The 19,525-nt window shown below is 49.9% G+C and overlaps 1 protein-coding gene across 6 annotated transcripts in view; it reads left to right on the top strand.

The window, feature by feature from the left end:
- Positions 1 to 19,525, top strand: part of ARHGAP39 (Rho GTPase activating protein 39) — a 55,925-nt gene that overhangs the window by 12,730 nt on the left and 23,670 nt on the right. For 4 of the 6 annotated variants that reach the window (XM_037048809.1, XM_037048807.1, XM_037048810.1 and 1 more), the window contains exons 2-4: positions 6,792 to 6,956; positions 10,531 to 10,962; positions 17,461 to 17,544. In XM_037048809.1, the coding sequence (XP_036904704.1) occupies positions 6,877 to 6,956; positions 10,531 to 10,962; positions 17,461 to 17,544 (596 nt within the window). In that variant the 5' untranslated portion in view covers positions 6,792 to 6,876. Of the gene's footprint in view, positions 1 to 3,362; positions 3,629 to 6,791; positions 6,957 to 10,530; positions 10,963 to 17,460; positions 17,545 to 19,525 lie in introns of those variants that run through there. The other 2 variants (XM_037048808.1, XM_037048811.1) reach the window with 2 other exon arrangements.

The raw sequence follows: 19,525 nt of genomic DNA, 5'->3' as shown, positions 1-19,525 counted from the left end.
CATGTGCCCATACACATGTGCACACACAGCCACAACATGCCTTCATGTGCTTGCACACATGCCCACACGGTCACACCGCAGTCACATGTGTTTGCACACGCACACACATGCCCACACATAGTCGTGTGTTCTCGTGCTCACACACCTGCACACGTGTCCACACACCATCACAGCATGCTGTTGTGTGTGTGTGCACATGTTCACCTGGGCGTGAGGAGCAGACACGGCTGCCTCGTCCGTGGGAGGAGCGTTGCCGGGTTCCAGGAGCAGATTGCAGCTTCCAGGGGCTTGTTCTCAGCGCAGACCTGTGAGGAGCCGGCACAGAGTGTCTTCTGTTCTGGAGCCTGCGTGGGAAGTTGGCACCAAAGACCTTCTCGCCCACTCACGACTAAAACTTTCCCACAGTGGGGACGAGGGAATGGCAGGAGGCCCAGATGGTGGTTTGGCAGTCCCGGAACATGGAGTGCAGGCAGCAGCATCTTGTCCTGCTCTGTCTGTGCCCTCAACTGCCAGCTGCCCTGCTCTCCCACCTGAGGTTCCAAGTGTCAGCACAGGCCAGGTCTGACCAGCGAGTGACCCCAGGCCACTCTCTGCTCATCTGTGGGCAAGGATTGAGGTGGAGGGCAGGGTGGCCACACAAGCCTCAGGTGGGAAGAGTCCACAGAGGTGCTGTGCCTGCAGCTCAGTTCTGTTTCAAAGGCTCATAGGAGGTCACTGAGCAGGAGAGAGGGTCAGGAGAGTGGCAGGCATCTTTTCCACACTGCAGCCCCCCAGGAGCCCACCTCCCACCTGCACAGATAGGTGACAAGTGGCCTAGAAACAGCTAGTGGAGAAATACAGGCTTCAGGGCTTCATGAGAAAAGTTGCAGTGACCACTGATAGAAATTAAAACTACTTTATTGAAAATACAATTGGAAAAATAAATGCAGCCCCGGCTGGTGTAGCTCAGTGGATTGAGCACGGGCCTGCGAACCAGAGGATCGCGGTTCGATTCTCAGTGAGGGCACATGCCTGGGTTGCAGGCCAGTTCCCTGCAGGCCAACTCCCAGCAGGGAATGCACAAAAGGCAACCAGACATTGATGTTTCTCTCCCTCTCTCCTTCCCCTCTAAAGATAAATAAATAAATAAATAAAATCTTTAAAAAAAAAGTGCAGTAGAAAGCTGCCTCAAAAAAAAAAAGAAAAGAAAAAGAAATGCAAATGACAAAAGCAGAGCATAAAACTGCAGAAAGAAAATGGACCGTGCACGAGAAGACGATGGCTCAGCCCCCACCATCAGGAAGCACAAGCTGGCGTCACCTCAGGTCACAGACCAGGCACTGCTTGGGTGCAGTAGGTGGGGCGGGCTGTCAGGTAATGGCCCTCCTCAGTATTTTCAGTTAAATTTTTTTTAAAAATTCATTTTTAGAGAGAAGGGAAAGGAGGGAGAAAGAAAGGGTGAGAAACATTGATGTGCAACATATTGATCAACTGCCTCTCTCTCACATGTCCCCAACTGGGGACCTGGCCTGCAACCCAGGCATGTGCCCTGACTGGGAATTGAACTGACAACCTTTTGGCGTGCCCATAGGCCCTCAGTGCACTGAGCCACACCAGCCAGGGCTGTATTTTCAGCTTCTCTATGTGATCTTAGGACTTTTCTTTTCCTCTCGACTCCTCATTTTCTCCTGGGCACCTCCTTCTGGAAGCTGTGGCCTGAGGTGAGCCCAGCTGCTGAGTCGCCCTGTGCCCTGTGGGCTTTCTCTGCCCTGGCCCTAGGGTGCGACAGAGGAGAACTCCGCCCCCTCGGCCTGGCCTGTGTGTTTCTCACCTTCCTCTGCCTGCCACTCTCTTAAGCCATTTTTTTCATTCTAAATGGTCTTTCTGTTGAGAAATCAGCCAGTTATTTCATTTAGTGTTTGCTGATTCCCTGAGCAAAGGATTGGGCACTGAGGAGGCAGTCATGAGCAGAAGGCATTGTCCTAATGTTGGGTATTTTAAAACAATCACAGTGAGATTTCAGTCATAACAACATCCTCTGCCACAAAGTGCTGCTGACTCTTTCCCCGGGGATCCAGGTCTCCCTCTGTCCTGATGTTTGAGGTCACCATGCTCCCCTCAGTGCCCAGGCTGAAGTCCCTAAGTCAGGTGGGGTGGGGAGCCAAGCTGGAGGGGTGTGGGGAGGATGGCATGATGACCTCTGACCCTGTGGGCACTAGAAGGTGTGATTGTATTTGCATCAGCACAGCTTCGCAGCTGAGAGCGTCTGTATCTTCCATCACAAGCCTTTCCTGGCCACTGTTGTGTGTCTCAGAGCCCAGTGGGACAATGCTGTGCTCTCCTGGAGGGACCTTGGTATCCACTGCTCCTGGTCACGAGCCAGCTTCTCTGTTCCGACCGCTGGCATGGGGACAGATACTTTGTTCTCTCTAAACAGTCCCACAGGGGCTTCTGTTGCTGTTTTGCTGGTGAGAGAAGTCCAGGAAGGCATGGATGGAAGGGGCATGACTGTGGGCCCAGTGCTGTGTGCATCCTGACTGCCTGTCCTATGACCTTGGGCGCCAGGCAGAAGCCAAGGGCCATTCCCAGAGTGGCAGCTTCTCAGGAGCTCGCAGTCAGGTCCATCTTCTGTGTCCCTACTCTATGGATGGGTATGACACAGCCCCCAGAGAGGTGTGGAAGCTGGTCTTGACCTGTGGGTGTCCCATGACTTGACGATGGATCATCACAGTTTTAACGGTCAGGGCTGCTGCCCTGTGGAGCAGGGCAGGCGATGAGAGCAGCTGCAACAGAGGCGTGATGCGGAAATGCCAGCCTCCCAGCAGCGCAGAATGGGGCATTGTGCCTGCTGCCCAGAGCCCAGCGCCCAGCTGGGAGACTGAGACCACTCCTTGTTCACCGCGGGGAGCTCATGAAAACAGCACTGAGAAAGGACCTCAGCCTTCTGGAGACCTCGGCTGAGTCAACGCTTGTTTATTCCTTCCCCAAGACTCACTGAAATGAACAAAAGGAATGAAAAAAAGGGAACAAGATTCGAGTCAGAGGAGGATGTCAACCAGCCAGGAGGCGTGAAAGGCAGAGCCTTGAGCAGGCCTGTTGGTGCTTGCTGAGGACTTCCAGGGACCCAGTAGTGATGTGGCTTTGACAGAGCTGGGCCTGGGGCTGGGTGGGCATGGGAGAACCTGGTGTAGGGGTCTGGTGAGGAGCTGAGCTGTCACAGGAGGGTGCAGGGACCCCAACTCTGGGGAGATGGGGAAGGCGCACAGAAAATGCATATCGCTGTGCGGCTATGGGCCCCTGGCAGTTCCTCAGGTCTGCCCGTGCTGGCTGAGAAGAGGGGCCTGTACTCTCCTGGGACGTGGCTTCCAAGGACTTCGCTGGCAGGTCGATGATCACGCTGAAGGAGTCGTTGCTGGGGGCCCCTCTGTGTGCTGGTGGGGCCACGTTCCCATCCCCCCACCTCACAGCACCAGCCATGACGGAGGCCCTTTTGGTCCTTGGTGAACCCTCAAGACTGTTGCTGCAACAGGAGGGCATGGGGTGTTGGTGTGTGGTGGGCAGAGCTGGCCTGCAAGTGCAGCCAGCCCGAGCCCTGAGGGGAGGCAGCTGCAGGCCTTCCTGGAGTCTCCCGGACAGCCCCAGGAGTCAGGTGAGGGTGCAGGGCTCTGTGTCTCCCACTGGAGCTGGTTTCTGTCGTGCACCCCTGCTGGAGGGCAGAGGAACTACACAGGCTGTTCTGCGTCAGGAGGGCTATCTCTTTTCGAGGCTTTGCTTATGTAGTGGTTTGGTTACATCGGCTTTGCTTATGTAGTGGTTTGGTTACATCGGTATGGACTTCTGGATATTAATTTTATAGTTTGGGTTTTTACCTAACATATTTTTTCTTTTTGCTGAAATTTTTCTGGGCATTGGGAGAGCTTTTGGACCCCATCGTGGTGGGGTTTTGTTTTTGGTTAGCTCTTTGCATCTTGTTTCCTGCCCCAGTCATTTCAGCCATTTCTTCAGAGGCTCCTAGTTCCTGTCATTGTAGAGTGGGGTCAGAGCCAGGATCTGGGCAGGGTGTCCTAGTCGCTATGGGCTGGTGTCTAAGCCTTCTCCACTGTCACAGCAAGGAAATATATTTGTGTATACTGACCTGTAAATATTTCTAGATGTAGCCATCAGTGTCTGTATCACACTAAACACAAATCCCTACTAATGTCTCCCACATGGACTACTCTATACTCCTCCCATGCCTGCCCCAGCCCTCCCACTCCATCAGCGACAAACCTTTGGCCTAATTGCTCAGTTCCTGTGTGCACACATCGTAGTATCAGAATCGTGAACCATGATCATGGGGAGCAACACCATCCATCCCCCAGAAGATGGAGTGACCACCCCCAGGAACTAATGAAAAGTTGGACTGTATATGTGAAACCTTGGTTTTCTAAACTCTGGGCACGATGTGACGACATGCGGCAATTCCTGTGACACAAGAACCAAACAATAGGAGGCTGACGACTTCCCCCTGCCCAGTGCACTAGGGAGTTTCTAGGTGGTGTTGCAAGCAGCCCGACAGACTCCCTGAGTTCAGGAAATGTAGCTCAGAGTCCAGGGACCGAAATGACTAGAGTATGCAGGGATGTACCACAGAGCAGAGAGCTGAAAACAGCATAGAGATGGGCATGGGACCTGCCTTACTTTGCAGGGGTGCTGGCTGCTGTGGGTCTGAGGGAACTACCAGAGGCCAGGGGTGGGGTGTGGGCAGGCTGAAAACCTTCATAATTCACTGAGGAGAGGAGAACAATTGGCCCCAGAATAAATGCTGCTGTCATACCCCACCTAACCTTAGAAGCAAGATCCCAAAATTTCACACTGTTTCCAGGTAACTGTGTCCCAAAACATAGCTCAAGAAAATTTATAGGAACACAGAAATGTACAGTTTCCAAAGGGTAAAATTCACAGTGTGTGGTGTGGAAAGATAAAGGAAAATACAACCCATAATGCAGTGAAAAGTCAATCAAAACTGATGCCAAACTGCCTTAGATGATAGGTTGAGCAGACCTATCCTTAAAGCAACTATCATTACATTCCATATGTTCACATTCCATATGTTCATTAAGTACTAAAATTTTAAAAATCCAAATTAAATTTCCACAATTGAAACTAAATTATCTAAATGTGAAGTACATTGGGTTAGGTTAATGGCAGAGTAGGCATTGCAGAAGAAAAGATTGCTGAATGTGAAGACAAAACAATAATAAAAATCTACACTAAAAGGAGGGGAAAGGTACTTTCAAATTAAAAAAAAGCAAAACAGAGCATGACTGAGGTGGGGGGCACCTGGCAGAGGGCTGATGTTTGTATAATTGGAGTTCCCAAGGGGAAAGGAAGGGACAAAAAAACTATTCAAGGAAAATTATAAACGGGATCAAACAGTCTTAACAAACTGTAAGCTCAAGAAACATGAATAAAATTGCACAAGGCTCGTCATAATCAAATTGCTCAAAACCTGTGATGATGAGAAATGTCTTAAAAGCAGCCAGGAAAAAAAAGACAATGGTTTCCCCTGCTCTCCAGAAGTACAGTGTGACTGTAAAGCCTCCCGTAAGCCAGAATGGCATAAAGCAAAGCAGCATTCACCTTAGGACACGTCTTGTTAAGGGACACACAGACTGAATCAAGATGAAGGACACGCTCACAGACGGTTCAGAGCTCTGGTGGCTGGATGCTGAGATACTGTGTGGGGTTCCCGGGAAGGAGCTCAGAAAGGCCTCCCTCCCTGCTCAGGGCGCTGCTGCCTCTGCAACTGCTCACATGCTGCAAAGCAAACATGGACCACCAGTGTGCACAAGTGACAGTCCTTTTTGCATTTCTCTCCCCTAGCCAAGATGGGAACTCATGGAATGTATTGTATACATTCTGCATAGCAAATATTTCAAATTCTGGGCTTACCTTTTTTAAAAAAGATTTTATTTATTTAACTTTAGAGAGAGAGGAAGGGGGGGAGAAAGAGAGGGCAAGAGATACATTGATCTGTTTCCTCTCACATGCCCCAGCTAGGGACCTGGCCTGCAGTCCAGGCACGTGCCCTGACTCGAAATCAAATCCACAGCCTTTTGGTTCACAGGCTGGCATGCAATCCACGGAGCCACAGCAGTCAGGGCTGGGCCTGCCTTTTTACTCATAATTGGAATGTTGGTTAGCAGAATTTCTTAATTTTACTATAGTTTAGTTTATTAATTTTTCTGATTAAGATACCTATATCTTCTGTAAGCCCACAGAGAGTTTTTTATGTTTTTTCTAAAAGCCTCACTGTTTTACTTTTACCACTTAGATCAACAATTTATCTAGAATTGAGTTTGGGGTCAAGGTTCTTTTTTTTTTTCTTTTCTGTTTATATGTAGTCAACACAACACTCTTGAAAAGTCCATTCTTTGTCAAGTTAGGTACATCGATATTTCTGAGTGTGGCCCTGTCAGGGACTGTTAGGTGTGCTTCAGCCAGGTTGCTGCAGTAGCGCCAGGTGGGTGGGGCTGTCCCTGTTTGATACCAAGGGCACTACGTCTCAGAGGCAGTGGGCAGCTTTTTGGGGGCCAGCTTGTGAGGGGTTCTGGGTGCCTTCTCATGGGTAGGCAAGGGCCGAATCCTGGGTGGGGTTCAGGGGCAGGGCCCAGGGAGCTCAGAAACCAGCTCTGGACTAGGTGCTCCTTGTCCTCACCAGCATACTAGGCTATGAGGGATTGGATGGACTATTCTTGCTTCCCGAAATTCAAAGGTGCAATGAGATGCTTTCTGAATGTATGTGCTTAGACAGTAATGCTCTCTCACAGGGCAGCATCTTCCCAACTGATGCTGGAGGGAGCATCCCGATGATCCACTGAGACTACTCACCTGGGTCCTCAAGAAGAGACTGCAATGTCACAGACACAGGATTACGAATGCGAGAGCCATAATGCCGGCGCGCAGGAGCCTCGGATTTCAGGGTCGAGTACCAGGTGAGGAACAACCATCGGTGGTTTTAGGTTATCAGAGGGCTGGCTCAGTGGGGAGGAATCACGGCTGATATGTACTTATGTCCTCCTGTGGAAGCCTGGTCCCCAGGCATAGCCACCACTTCCTGCTGCGGATGTGAGACCAATGGAGGGGCTTCTCATGCAGCTGGGCTTGGCTGCCTGGACCAGGCACCCTGCAGGCCCTGAGGCTGGGCCAAGTCCTGTGCCTTCTCTGGGCATCAGTCTCCCTCAAAGCAGGTAGCCATAGCTCATCATTTCTCTTTTTCTTTATTCTTTCATTTTCATTTTCCTAATTTTTAACTTTTTTTTAGAAATCATTGCACACTTACAAAAAAGTATCGAGAACAGGAATGTGTCCCCTGCCCAGATTCACCTTTTGTGACCACTGTGTGGTCAGCCTCTCCTCCCCACCCTCCACACACAGTTGGAGTGGGTCACAGGTGTCATGGCCCAGTGTTGGCTAATATCACCCAGGATAGGTGTCATTGTGAGTGAACCTGACCCTACAAAGAAGACCTAAATGAGTGGTTATGCCACAGTTGTGTGGAAGACAAAGTCATCACAAAGCTTCCTGTTTTCTCCTGGGATAGATCCAGCAAAGGTGCCAGCAGAGTTTGTGGGGATGATAGGCTGATTCCACCATTCATGGTGGAAAACGAGGTCAGCAATAGCCAAGATGTGTGAAGAAGCAGGATGTGGGGTCTTAGGAGATTGTGCACTCAGTACAAAGCTGTTGTGATTAAGCCCATGTGGCACTGGTCGGAGGAGGTTTGACCAGTGAGCCAGCGGGGCACTAAGACACGGGTGTCCTGACACTGCCTGTCGTGGAGACCCCTGGTTGTCCACATGGGAAATAAAGTTTCATACACTAAACAATAATCAATCCAGGTAGATTAAGATCTTCAACATGAAAGGCAAAGCTATAAAACTTTGCAAGTCAATTTAGAATATCTTTGACCTTGAAGTAGGCAAGATTTTATTTCACTTAATTTTTTTTAGAGAGGGGAAAGGGAGGAAGAAAGAAGGAGAAATACACTGATCTGTTGTCTCTCATACACCCCCAGTCGGAGACCTGGAATATGCCCTGACCTGGAATCAAACTGGCAACCTTTTGGTTTGCAGGCCAGTGGTGGTCAATCCACTGAGCCACACCAGACAGGGCAAGATTTCTTAAACAAGAGAGAAAGAGGAGAAGTTATAAAGAAAAAGATTTAGTCCTGGCTGGTGTAGCTCGGTGGATTGAGCGTGGGCCTGTGAAGCAAAGGGTTGGTGGTTCGGTTCCCAGTCAGGGCACATGCCTGGGTTGCAGGCCAGGTCGCCAGTAGGGGGCACATGAGAGGCAACCACACACTGATGTTTCTCTCCTACTCTTTCTCCTTCCCTTCCCCTCTCTCTAAAAATGAATAAAATGTTTAAAAAAGATAAAGATTTATAAATTCAGTTTACACATTGAAATTAAAAGATTTCCACCAAAAGGCAAAGGTGCCATAAATAGAGTGAACGGGCACCAAGCAGGAGAGAGATTTGTAATGCATGTAAATTGAGGGAGATTACTGTTGAAAAAAGAGACCTTTGTATTTTTAAAATACATCTCCTGCAGATCAGTAAGAAAGCAATTTTTAAAGATTTCATTTTTTTATTTATTTTTTAGAGAGAGGGGAAGGGAGGAAGAGAGGGAGAGAAACATTGATTGGCTGCCTGTCGCAGCCTGCAACCCAGGCAAGTACCCTGACTGGAAATCAAACTGGCAGCCCTTTGCTTTGCAGAACAACACCCAACCAACTGAGCCATACCGGTCAGGGCAAGAGTCATGTGTGTTTTTAGTAAGGAGAAATAAAAATGGCTCGTGAATATGAGAAAGATGCTTGATTTTATTAATAATCAGGAAAAATTTAAAGCCATATACTTGAAAATTTATTATACTAATCTATTTTGTTTTAAAATTTCCATTATTAAAAAAATTAGGTAAGGCCCTGGCTGGTGTAGCTCAGTGGATTGAGCGCGGGCCTGCGAACCACACGATCGCGGTTCAATTCCCAGTCAGGGCACAGGCCTGGGTTGCAGGCCAGTTCCCAGCAGGGGACTCATGAGAGGCAACCATACATTGATATTTCTCTCCTTCTCTCTTTCCCTTCCCCTCTAAAGATAAATAAATAAAAAATCTAAAAAAAAAATTAGGTAAGTAAAAGGGGGCTTATAAAATTGTGGCACATTTCACCAAAAGGTAACCTCTTTTAATGCCCTTTCCAGAGTTTTCTACACAAATACATATGTATAAACACTTAGGCAGCTTTTTAAAAAGTCTGTATAACTTTGTTTAGTTATTAATTGTGCAAGTCTATCCCTGTCATTAAGTTTGGATTCACATTAAAACACACATCTTCTCAAGGAGGTCCTGTTGGCCATGCCCCCAGGGAAAGACAACCCCAAAACTTTAAAGATTGACACTGAAAGTCTCATTTACTGTATATCGCAGTGGGAAAATACACTTTTTAAAAAAAGATTTGTATTTATTTATCTTTATCTTTATTTATCTTTAGAGGGGAAGGGAAGGAGAGAGGGAGAGAAATATCAATGTGTGGTTGCCTCTCATGTGTCCCCTGCCAGGATGCGTCCCCTGCCGGGAACTGGCCTGCAGCCCAGGCATGTGCCCTGACTGGGAATTGAACCGCAATTGTGTGGTTTGCAGGCCTGCGCTCAATCCACTGAGCTATGCAAGCCAGGGCAAAAACACACTATTTTATAGAAGATAATGTGTCTTAATTTTGTCCAGTTATAAAAGTAATCTGTGAACATTGTAGAAAACTTGGAAATTACAGCCAAGTAGATGTTGGGAGCATCCCCTCCATGGGTCATCAGTTTGGCTCAAATATACCATGAATTATCGAAAGAGAGTGAGAGGGAGGGAGGTGGAGAGAGAGAGAAAGAAAGAACAGAAAGAAAGAGAAAAGAGAAGAAAGTAGTACGTCACATGCAGCTGCCAGTGGTGACGTGACAGTGTCCGCATTACCAGACACCGAGGACAGAATCCCACCTCACACTTGAGGGAAGGAGAGGGAAGCCGCACCCGCCTGTGCCGGCGCTCCTGGTGGTTGTGGGCACGAGTCCTCAGGACGCTGAAGCAGTGGGTGAGGCCGTGGGAAGCGGGTGCTGGAGCACCGCAGCTCCCCACGTGGCTCTCCAGCCCTGGAGAAAGCGGCAGTGTGGTGGCAGGGAGCCTGCCCATGTGCCCCATGCCCACCTGCTGGACCTTGACCCCGGCACACATCCTGGGGGTACTAACTGGGGAGACAGGAGGAAGCCTGTTTTTCCAACTTTGTAATAAACCTGACATTGTTTTTGTTATGGACTGATTGTGTTCCTCCCAAACTGGACTTCTTAAGTGATGAGGAAACACTAATAAGCTTCAAGAAGTTCTTACAGTGTAACGGACAGTATGTCTTGCCTTTGAAGCTGATGGACTCCAGATGCAGTGACTGCAGATGTGCCCAGGGGGCGCAGGGACTGGGGCTCAGGCCCATGGGCCTTGTGCTCACACTGTTTGGCTCTTTCCCAGGCTGGAGTGGGTGGAGATCATTGAGCCCCGCACACGTGAGCGCATGTATGCCAACCTGGTCACGGGCGAGTGCGTGTGGGACCCACCGGCAGGCGTCCGCATCAAGCGAACCAGCGAGAACCAGTGGTGGGAGCTCTTCGACCCCAACACGTCACGCTTCTACTACTACAGCGCCACCACCCAGCGCACCGTGTGGCACCGGCCTCAGGGCTGTGACATCATCCCCTTGGCCAAGCTGCAGACCCTGAAGCAGAACACTGAGTCCCCCCGAGCCTCGGCGGACAACAGCCCTGGGCGTGGCAGCAGTGTCAGCCGAGATGGCAGCACCAGCTCCTCCCTGGATCCCGAACCAGACACCTGCGGGAAGGCACAGGAGCCGATTGGGAGGAGCCGTCAGATGGCATTTGGGGCTGCAGAGGAGGAGAGCGGCAGGTGAGGCAGTGGGGCAGGTGGGCGGGCCCTGCAGGTTGGGAGCAGGCTGGGTTTCAGCAGGGACAGCGGAAACCATGAAGCCACTAATACCTGATGTGTACAGTAGGGTCCATCTGGATTCTCTGAGAGCAACACACAAGCACCTGGAAAGGAAGGGGCAGGTCTGCTGCCAGGAGAGTGGCCAGTGCATACTGTGTGTGCTGCGGTGTGTGGGCTCAGCGGATTCCTGCGCTCTGGGGGCTGCAGAGCTGGCCAGTGCTCCTTCATGGGGTGGAGGAGACAGACATACGCAGGCGTCGCATCAGTGTGGATGCTGGACAAACACCGGGGAGGTGTCTGCTGTGGGGCAGGTCTGAGTGGGTGCCTGGGCGCCAGGCAGAGAAGGTACCTTTTCTTTGGTGGGAGCCAAGACACCAGGGGTGAGCAGCAGGAGGAGAAAGCAGCTGGGTGCATGGCCTCTGAGAGACCTTGGGTGCCGTCAGGAGCTCACACAAGACCTTGGGTGCCATCAGGCTGCAGCCCACAAGCTGTCCTGTTTCCTTGTATCCAGGAAACAGAAAATCAGAGAGAACTGCTCATTTTTCATTGGGTTGTGGCGGTTCTGAATTCTTTATTGACTGCGTACTCAGGTGAAGGGATTGGGTTCTTTTAGGATTCTGTTGATAAATGTGTTTGTCACCCATGCTTTGGGTACTGGTCTGGAGAAGCCACTGCCTGCCCCGTACCCTCCAGCCCAGTGACAAGCCTTCTGGGGGACAGAGTACCCTTTCTCCAAAAGCATCTTAGATGTTCTGCCGTGAAGTGACATCAGCAGGTCAGTGGGGTCAGGGTTTCACCACAAGCGCTGTCTGGACTTGGCTTACAACTGTGTTGAATGTGTGGATCAGTCTGGGTGCAGTGGATGTCCTTATTGGATTGTCCTCTCCTGTGTATGAGGATGGTGTGTTTTATGCTTCTCTCCACAAAGGACTTGCATATTTCTAAGGTTTATTTCTAGGCATGTTACCAATTTTACAGCAATCTGGCTTTTATGTTATATCTCTTTTTTTAAAGTCATAGTTTATGATTGTCACTGGTAAATAGACATTGATTTTTATGTCAGTCTTATCTTTTTTTTACACTTGTCAGTCTTTACACTTCTTTTAAAAGATTTTTTAAAATTTTTTATCTTTAGAGGGGAAGGGAAGGAGAGAGGAAGAGAAATATCAATGTATGGCTGCCTCTCGTGCGTTCCCTGCTGGGAACTGGCCTGCAACTCAGACATGTGCCCTGGCTGGGGATCGAACCACGATACTCTGGTTTGCAGGCCCATGCTCAATCCACTGAGCTACACGAGCCAGGGTGTCTTTTATACTTTTGTTCGAGCTCATTAGTCTCATTAAAGATTCATCATCCGTCTTCTGTGGTGCTGGCCATCTGCCCCATGATGGCCAGGACTGAACCTAGGAGGGCCAGCAGTCTTGTCCCAGTGCTCAGGCTGCAAGCCTGCTAGCCCAGTAACTCGGTGACACTCTCTTGGGAAGTCCCTTCATACTGCTAGGCTTTTCACCATGAATGGATGTAGTATTTTTATCAAGTATATGTTCTGAATCTTCATATTGCTGTTGAATTTTGTCCCCCGACCAAAGACATGCAGAAGTTCTAATCCTCAGTCTCTGTGAATGTGGCCTTATTTGCAAACAGAACCTTTGCCATCATTAGTTGAGATGAAGTCACCTGGAGCAGGGTGGGCTCGGAGCCAGTTAGGGGTGGTGTCCCTGTAGGAAGACAGCAGCCAGGGAGCACGCCCTGTGACCACAGAGAAGGAGCCTGGAGTGATGAGTCTATAGCCGAGGACTGCACACACCTGGGACAGGAGCCTCCTGGCCTCCGAGGGGACCAGCCGGACTGGCCTCTGATCTTGGACTCATGGCCTCCGGATTGTGAGAGAGGGAGTTTCTGCTGTTCAAGCCCTAGGCTGTGGCATTTTGTGACGGCAGCCCCTGGACCCTATTGCAGTTGGCATTTTTTTAAAAGATATTTATTTATTTATTTTTAGACAGGGGAAGGGAGGGAGAAAGAGAGAGAGAAACATCAATGTGTGGTAGCCTCTCATGTGGCCTCTACTGGGGACTCGGCCGGCAACCCAGGCATGTGCCCTGACTGGGAATTGAACCGGCAACCTTTTGGTTCACAGCCCATGCTCAATCCACGGAGCTACGCCAGCCAGGGCATGCAGTTGGCATTTTTTTAAATTAAATTCTATTGATTATGCTATTATAGTTGTCCCCAATTTTTCCCCCTTTGTCCCCCTCCACCCAGCAGCCCCCACTGCCTCAAGTAACTGCCACCCCATCCATCATTGTTCTTGTCCGTGGGCCATGGGCACAAGTTCTTTGGCTTTTCCATTTTCTGTTCTATAATTTACATCCCCTTGGCTATTCTGTAACTACCTCTTAATCCCCTCACCTTTTTACCCATTCTCCTACATCCCCTCCCATCAGGCAACCATCAAAATGCTCTCCATATACATGATTCTGTCTGTTATGCTTGTTTGCTTAGTTTGCTTTTTAGATTCAGTTGTTGATAGGTATGTATTTATTGCCATTTTATTGTTAATAGTTTTGACCTCTTTTTAAGATTTTATTTTTTTAAGATTTTATTTATTTAGCCCTGGCTGGTGTAGCTCAGTGGATTGAGCACAGGCCTTCGGAGGAAAAGATCGTGGTTCGATTCCCCATCAGGGCACATGACTGGGTTGCAGGCTAGTTCCCAGCTGGGGGCCAGTTCCCAGCAGGAGATGCACGAGAAGCAACCATACATTGATATTTCTCTCCCTCTCTCCTTCCCTTCCCAAAATAAATAAATAAAATTTTTAAAAAAAGATTTTATTTATTTCTTTTTAGAGGGAGGGAGAGAAATATCAATGTGTGTTTGCCTCTCACGTGCCCCCTACTGGGGACCTGCCTCACAACCCAGGCCTGTGCCCTGACTGGGAATAGAACTAGTGACTCTTTGGTTCACAGGCCAGCATTCAACCCACTGAGCCACACCAGCCAGAGCTGATCTCCTTTTTCTTAATTAATTCCCTTTAGCATTTCATATAATAAGGGTTTGGTGATAATGAACTCCTTTAGTTTTTCTTGTCTTTTCCTTGCTTGTTTGAGAGGATTTAGGAAGATGTAAAGCATGAGTTTAGACAAGCCATTCATATGGAAAAACATCTTGGGTGGGCCCGGATATTGGGTGGGTCAGAGCCTCAGGGAATCGCCAGGGCAGGGCAGACAGTGTTAGTTAGCCAAGTTGATGGATGCTCATATACGGTACTTGCCTCTGGCCTTGTTAGGGGGAAGGTTCAGAAAAGGAACAGTGGCCTCTGCCTGTCTTTCTCTCTGGGAGTAGGCTGCCCCCTAGCTCTTGCCCTGATGACAAACACTTCAGTTCCTCCCAGTGTGCCACTGGTGCCCTTCAAGCTGCTACTGGCACTGGAGCTCAGAGGGAGTGAGTCTGAGTAACTCTGTGTGTGGTTCTTTAAGAGGAACTGCTTGGGAGTCCAGAAGTTTCTTCCACTGACTCAATCCCCACAGAGTTTTGCAGCCAGAAGCTATAGGGACTTCTCTTCCTGGCACTGGAAACCAGGCCTGGGACCCCTCACTCCTGAGATATCCCTTCCGAGTTTTTATCCACCCCTCCTACCAGTCTGGATGGACGTGGCTTCTTTACTTCCGTAGTTGTTGGACTTCATTCAACTCGATTTCTGATGGTTCTGAGTGATGGTTGTTCTATAGTTTAGTTGTAATTTTGATGTGCTGCAGTTGGCATTTTAAAGTTATCATTTTTCTATATTTCTTGCATTCCCGGGACACTCCGTTTGTGTAATTTTGTAAATAGACTCAGGTTGCTAATAATTTGTTTAGGACTTTTTTCACGTTGATCAGTAAAAACAGCCTGTACCTTCCTCCTCATCCTGTGTGTGGCTGGTCTTCATCCCCTCACTGGGAGTGCTGCCTATGGCTCTGTTCATTGTATTAAGCTTCTTACAAATTTTTTGTCCACCTGATCTGTGGATTCTGAGAGGTAAAGCCTCTCATTGGAATTGGTCTGCTTCTCCTTTAAATCTGCCCATTACTGCTTCCTCTGTGTTGAGGCCACAGGTTGGTTGCACATCAGTATGGAATGGCTATGGCTTTCTGGTGAGCTTCTTCTTTTATCATCACAAGTCCCCTTTTCCCTCCCATGGTAATAGTTGCCCTGGAGCCTGCCTCGTTTGGTGTTAACTCAGTGCTTGCTGCTGCTTCCCTGTGGGTAGTATTTGCCTCTTAGTGTCTTTCCCAAACTGTAGTCCTTTATGCTTATACTTTAAGTTTCTTACCGATGATTTCTTTTTCACCCATCTGAACACCTGTGTTCTGTGAAGCATGAAGGTTGCAGTTATTTCACTGGAACTGCTGGCTGGCACCGGGCGAGGATTTGGTTTGTCATCTTTTCATCCTTTTAGGCACGCGCTTTTCCTCGTTGCCCTGCCTCCTGTGCCCTGCCCATGCCTGTGCTGTAGCTCCCCTGTGTCTTGCTGTTGGGGTGTGTCCTTTGGGGCTCCCCTTCTCCCTGGTATCCTGTTCTTCTGCTCCATCCCTGTGTTCTGTGCACCTCTGCCCTGGGGCCCGCAGTGCTGGGCTGGGCAAAGCCACCAGGAGTGGACAGCAGGGTGGCCCCCAGCACTGGCCTTTACCAGCTGATCTAGTCAATGAGGGGGCTGGGTAGCCCTTTCGCTTTCATTTCTGATTTGCCAAGATTCCCATTCTTTTGTCTTGAGCATGTAGCCTCTGAGTTCTGTCTGATGTGAATTGCCTGCTGGTGTTTATTTTTTACTCATTTTTCTTCTGGAGTTGCTGTCTTTCTTTCTGTGTTACAGGAGTTCCTTGCACATTCCAGACACCCATTCCTCCTTGGCTTCAGATGACATGAGGCTCTTCTACTCCGTCACCTGCCTCCTGTCTGGTCCCCAGTGTCCTTGATTTTGATGCAACCCAGTTTACAGGTTTTTTGTCTTGTGATTTATGTTTTTAATGTTCTGCTTAAAAGTTTTTCCTTGGCCTAGGTCCAGAGATACCCTCTTACATGTTAACTTTGTAGCTTTATCTTTCACACTGAGACCTGACTCTGTCTGGAGCCACCTTTGTGAGGGGCAAGGAGGGATCCAGGCTTTGTCTCCTATGTCACCCCCTTGGCCCCGTAATGCGATGCGGTGTGTGTCCCTTTACCACACATAGACTTTATCCCCTGAATGACACTGCCATCTGTCTGTTCTTATGCCAGGGCCGCCAACCCCCTGGGAGTGCACTGCCCATGGGCTGAAGTCTTTCTTTGTCCTCTGCAGTTTCGACTGTCTCCGCTTGTGTGGGCCAGAAGGCCAGGCCCACACTGTTCACAGGTCAAGGGTGTTGCAGACATGAGCAGCCTCTCTCAGTGCTTCTAATCGCTTTTCAGTTGGTTGTTCTAGTTTTTCTAGGGTGGCAACTAATAATTTTATCTCTTTCCAAATATTTAAATCTCTTGCTTTTTAAAAAACCTTATTGCATTGACTGGTGCTTCCAACACCGTCCCACACTGGTGCTGAGCACAGGTGCCTTCTCCTGAAGCCGATGGGTGTGCTTTCAGCCTTTCACAGCTGAATGTTATGCAGGCCTTGGGCTTAGTTTGCATATTCTTGGTCAAGTAAATTTTCCTCTATTTCTGGGTTACTGAGAGTTTTTAAAATCATAAATACAGCTCTGGCTGGTGTAGCTCAGTGGATTGAGTACAGGCCTGTGAAGCAAACGGTCGCCGGTTGGATTCCCAGTCAGGGCACATGCCTGGGTTGCAGGCCAGGTCCCCAGTAGGGGACACATGAGAGGCAACCACACACTGATGTTTCTCTCCCACTCTTTCTCCTTCCTGTCCCCCTCTCTAAAAATAAATAAATAAAATACTTTTTAAAAAATCATAAGTACATATTAATTTGATCATATGCCCACTTATTCATCTCTCAGGTATTGGGTGCCTGGTATGTTCCAAGTCCCCACCCTTAAGAAGCTTGCCACCCCCATCAGGGCTTCTGTAACCCTGGTTTCCGCAGGTCATCTGCTCATGTCTGGTGTAAGCTTTGGGTCTCACTAACCACCTTGCTAATCCCATGGAATAGGAGCCTCAGTTGCAGTCAGTCATCTGAGCTCCTAAAACCCAGGATGGCATTCTGTGTCCTGGCCTGGCCAGGCCCCAGCCTCTGGATGGTGCCACACTGGGGCTGTCCCTGCTGCATTCCACCTATCCATGCCATGGTCCGGGCACTGCAGGCTTAGAGAAGAGGAAATAGGCTTTTGCCCTGACAAAGGGAACAGATTTGTGGGCAGGAGCCAGCCCACAGGTCATTCCTAAGAAACAAAAGACCACACCCACCCTGTTAACAGGGAAATACATGTCCCTTATTTCTAGACTATTGCACTTACGTTCATGTCTTGTTTTCATTTTGCTGTGTTTTAGTTCCTCCCCACCAGGAGTGTTCCTTGAGAAGGACTATGAGATTTACCGGGATTACAGCGCAGATGGCCAGCTGCTCCACTACAGGTAGAGCCCGAGTCTCAGGCTCGGCCCCATCTCCTGACCAAGGGTGGTTTCTCAGAAGCTCTCGGGTGAGCTAGAAAAGGGGCTGGCTCAGCAGGAAGCAGCTGGCTGGGCGTGCACGGCATGCAGGCTCTGCGCCAGCTAGTGGAACGCAAGTGGCTGGTGGGGCCCTGGTGCCTGGGCAGAGGCCTCCTGGAGTAGCCCCAGGCTCATGTGGGAGCTTCTGGTCCTAGAAGAACCCCCCAGTGCCTACCTTGGGGGATCACAGAGCCTGTGGCACTGCCCCTGACCCCTGGCCAGGGAACCAGGCCCTGGTGCGTCCTTAGCATGTGGTCCTCCTGGGAGCTCCCAGCTGTGCACCAAATATTTCTCAGGTGAAGGAGGACATTGGTTTTTTTTCGTAGGGAAGGAGGATTGGGCCTCTCGTAGCCCTGGCTTTGCCTTCCAAGGTGCTGGGAAGCACTAGAGATGACACTCGGGACATTGGAGTGCCATAGCCGTTAGTCTGGGCAGGGCCACCCCTTGGTCAGCTTGTGTGTCCAGGTTGCAGCAGGAATTGCCACCCCAGCTGTGGAAGGCCAGGTGGGTGTGTGCCTCTGGGCAGCCTCGGTGCCCCCAGCACAGACCAGGAATAACCCCAGTGTTGGAGGGGGATTGCAAGACCTGAGGGCTTTTGGCAGTTTGCTCCTACTGTTGTAGAGGCTGAGCTCAGATGTGGTACCCGGGTTTGTGCACCAGCCTATCAGGAGGGCATCTGAGCTGCCTCTGGGTCCAGCCACACGGCTCTGGGACTGTGGGACTGTCTCCCAGCTTCCTGTGCCTCAGGTGCCCTTCAGCAAAGTGGGGCGTGGGCAGCTGACTGCGTGGGGCCTCCGCGCTACTACAGTGCCAGGAGGACTTCCAGAACTGTGCGGGAACCACCCCACCCAGGAGGATGGGGCTGATGGACTGAAGAAGGAGGCTGACAAGCCCAGAATTAAACAAATAGTTTATTGAGAAGCTGAATCTTGGATATTCCCTCCCCAAAGGAGATGTGGGTTTGATACCTGTGGCCTCCAGGAACACAGGTGGCTGTAGCTGAGTGGCATGTGCTTGTTAAGAGCTGTATATTCCAAGGGAGTGTGGAACTTGAGCTCATTTATCTCTGTAAGGACATTTCTTTCAGGTGATATGGGCCCATTTCTTGCAGGGTGAACGGGCTGTCACTGAGAGCAACTTGCTTCTTAAGGTGGTGTTGGTCACATAAAGCACTAGAAACCTTTTTGCCTCGGAGGCAGGTCCCCAGACTTGTCCACCTGGTCTTTGCAAGTGCTGCCCTGGCCCTGCCATCCCGGGTCCCAGCTGGGCTTGGCATGGGAAGAGTATGTTCTTTTAGGAGTAGATGCAGTCATGCAGAGCAGGAAAAATGGGGGGAGCTAACATTAACAGATGGAGTGGGGAAGAGATACCACCACCCTTCCCTGGCACTGTGCACAGGGCCTGTGAGGAGAAGGGGATGTGGGAAGGAGCCTGTCTAGGCACAGCTCTTTCCACCCACCAAGGTTTTGCACTGAGCAGGGCAGGAGCGGTGGTGGACAGACCCGCCCAGCTTGACATGGGGAGGCATCCCTGTGCTTGAAGGCTTACAGGGCAGTTGAGGTTTAAGTTGTTTTCAAACATTGCTTCCTATGTGTGGCTTCTTGTGCTGAATGTGAGTGTGCCTCTGGGGGCCACACTTGCACACTGGCACAGAGGTTTTCCTCTGAGGTGTGGGGGGGGTCAGGTCCAGGTGTCATTCCCAGAGCACCCACATCGCTGAGGAGCCGGCTGCAGAGCAGCTTTGGTTTGGTGGGGGGCTCTCCATTCTGCCTTTGAAACAGGCCCTGGGGAGAATGCCCTATGCTAAGTGGAGACCTTTGTCCCTGTGCTGCCTTTTCAGTGCCCATCTGCACCCTCGCTGCCTGTCTTCCGACATCTCTAGAGGCAGTGAAGGTTCTGCCCCCCT

Source organism: Sturnira hondurensis, unplaced genomic scaffold, assembly GCF_014824575.4.
Source record: "Sturnira hondurensis isolate 20B ecotype Veracruz unplaced genomic scaffold, ASM1482457v3 Scaffold0006413, whole genome shotgun sequence".
NCBI classification, from domain to species: domain Eukaryota; kingdom Metazoa; phylum Chordata; class Mammalia; order Chiroptera; family Phyllostomidae; genus Sturnira; species Sturnira hondurensis.
Note: the sequence above shows the minus strand (reverse complement) of the source record. Positions and strands in the feature narration are given on the sequence as shown.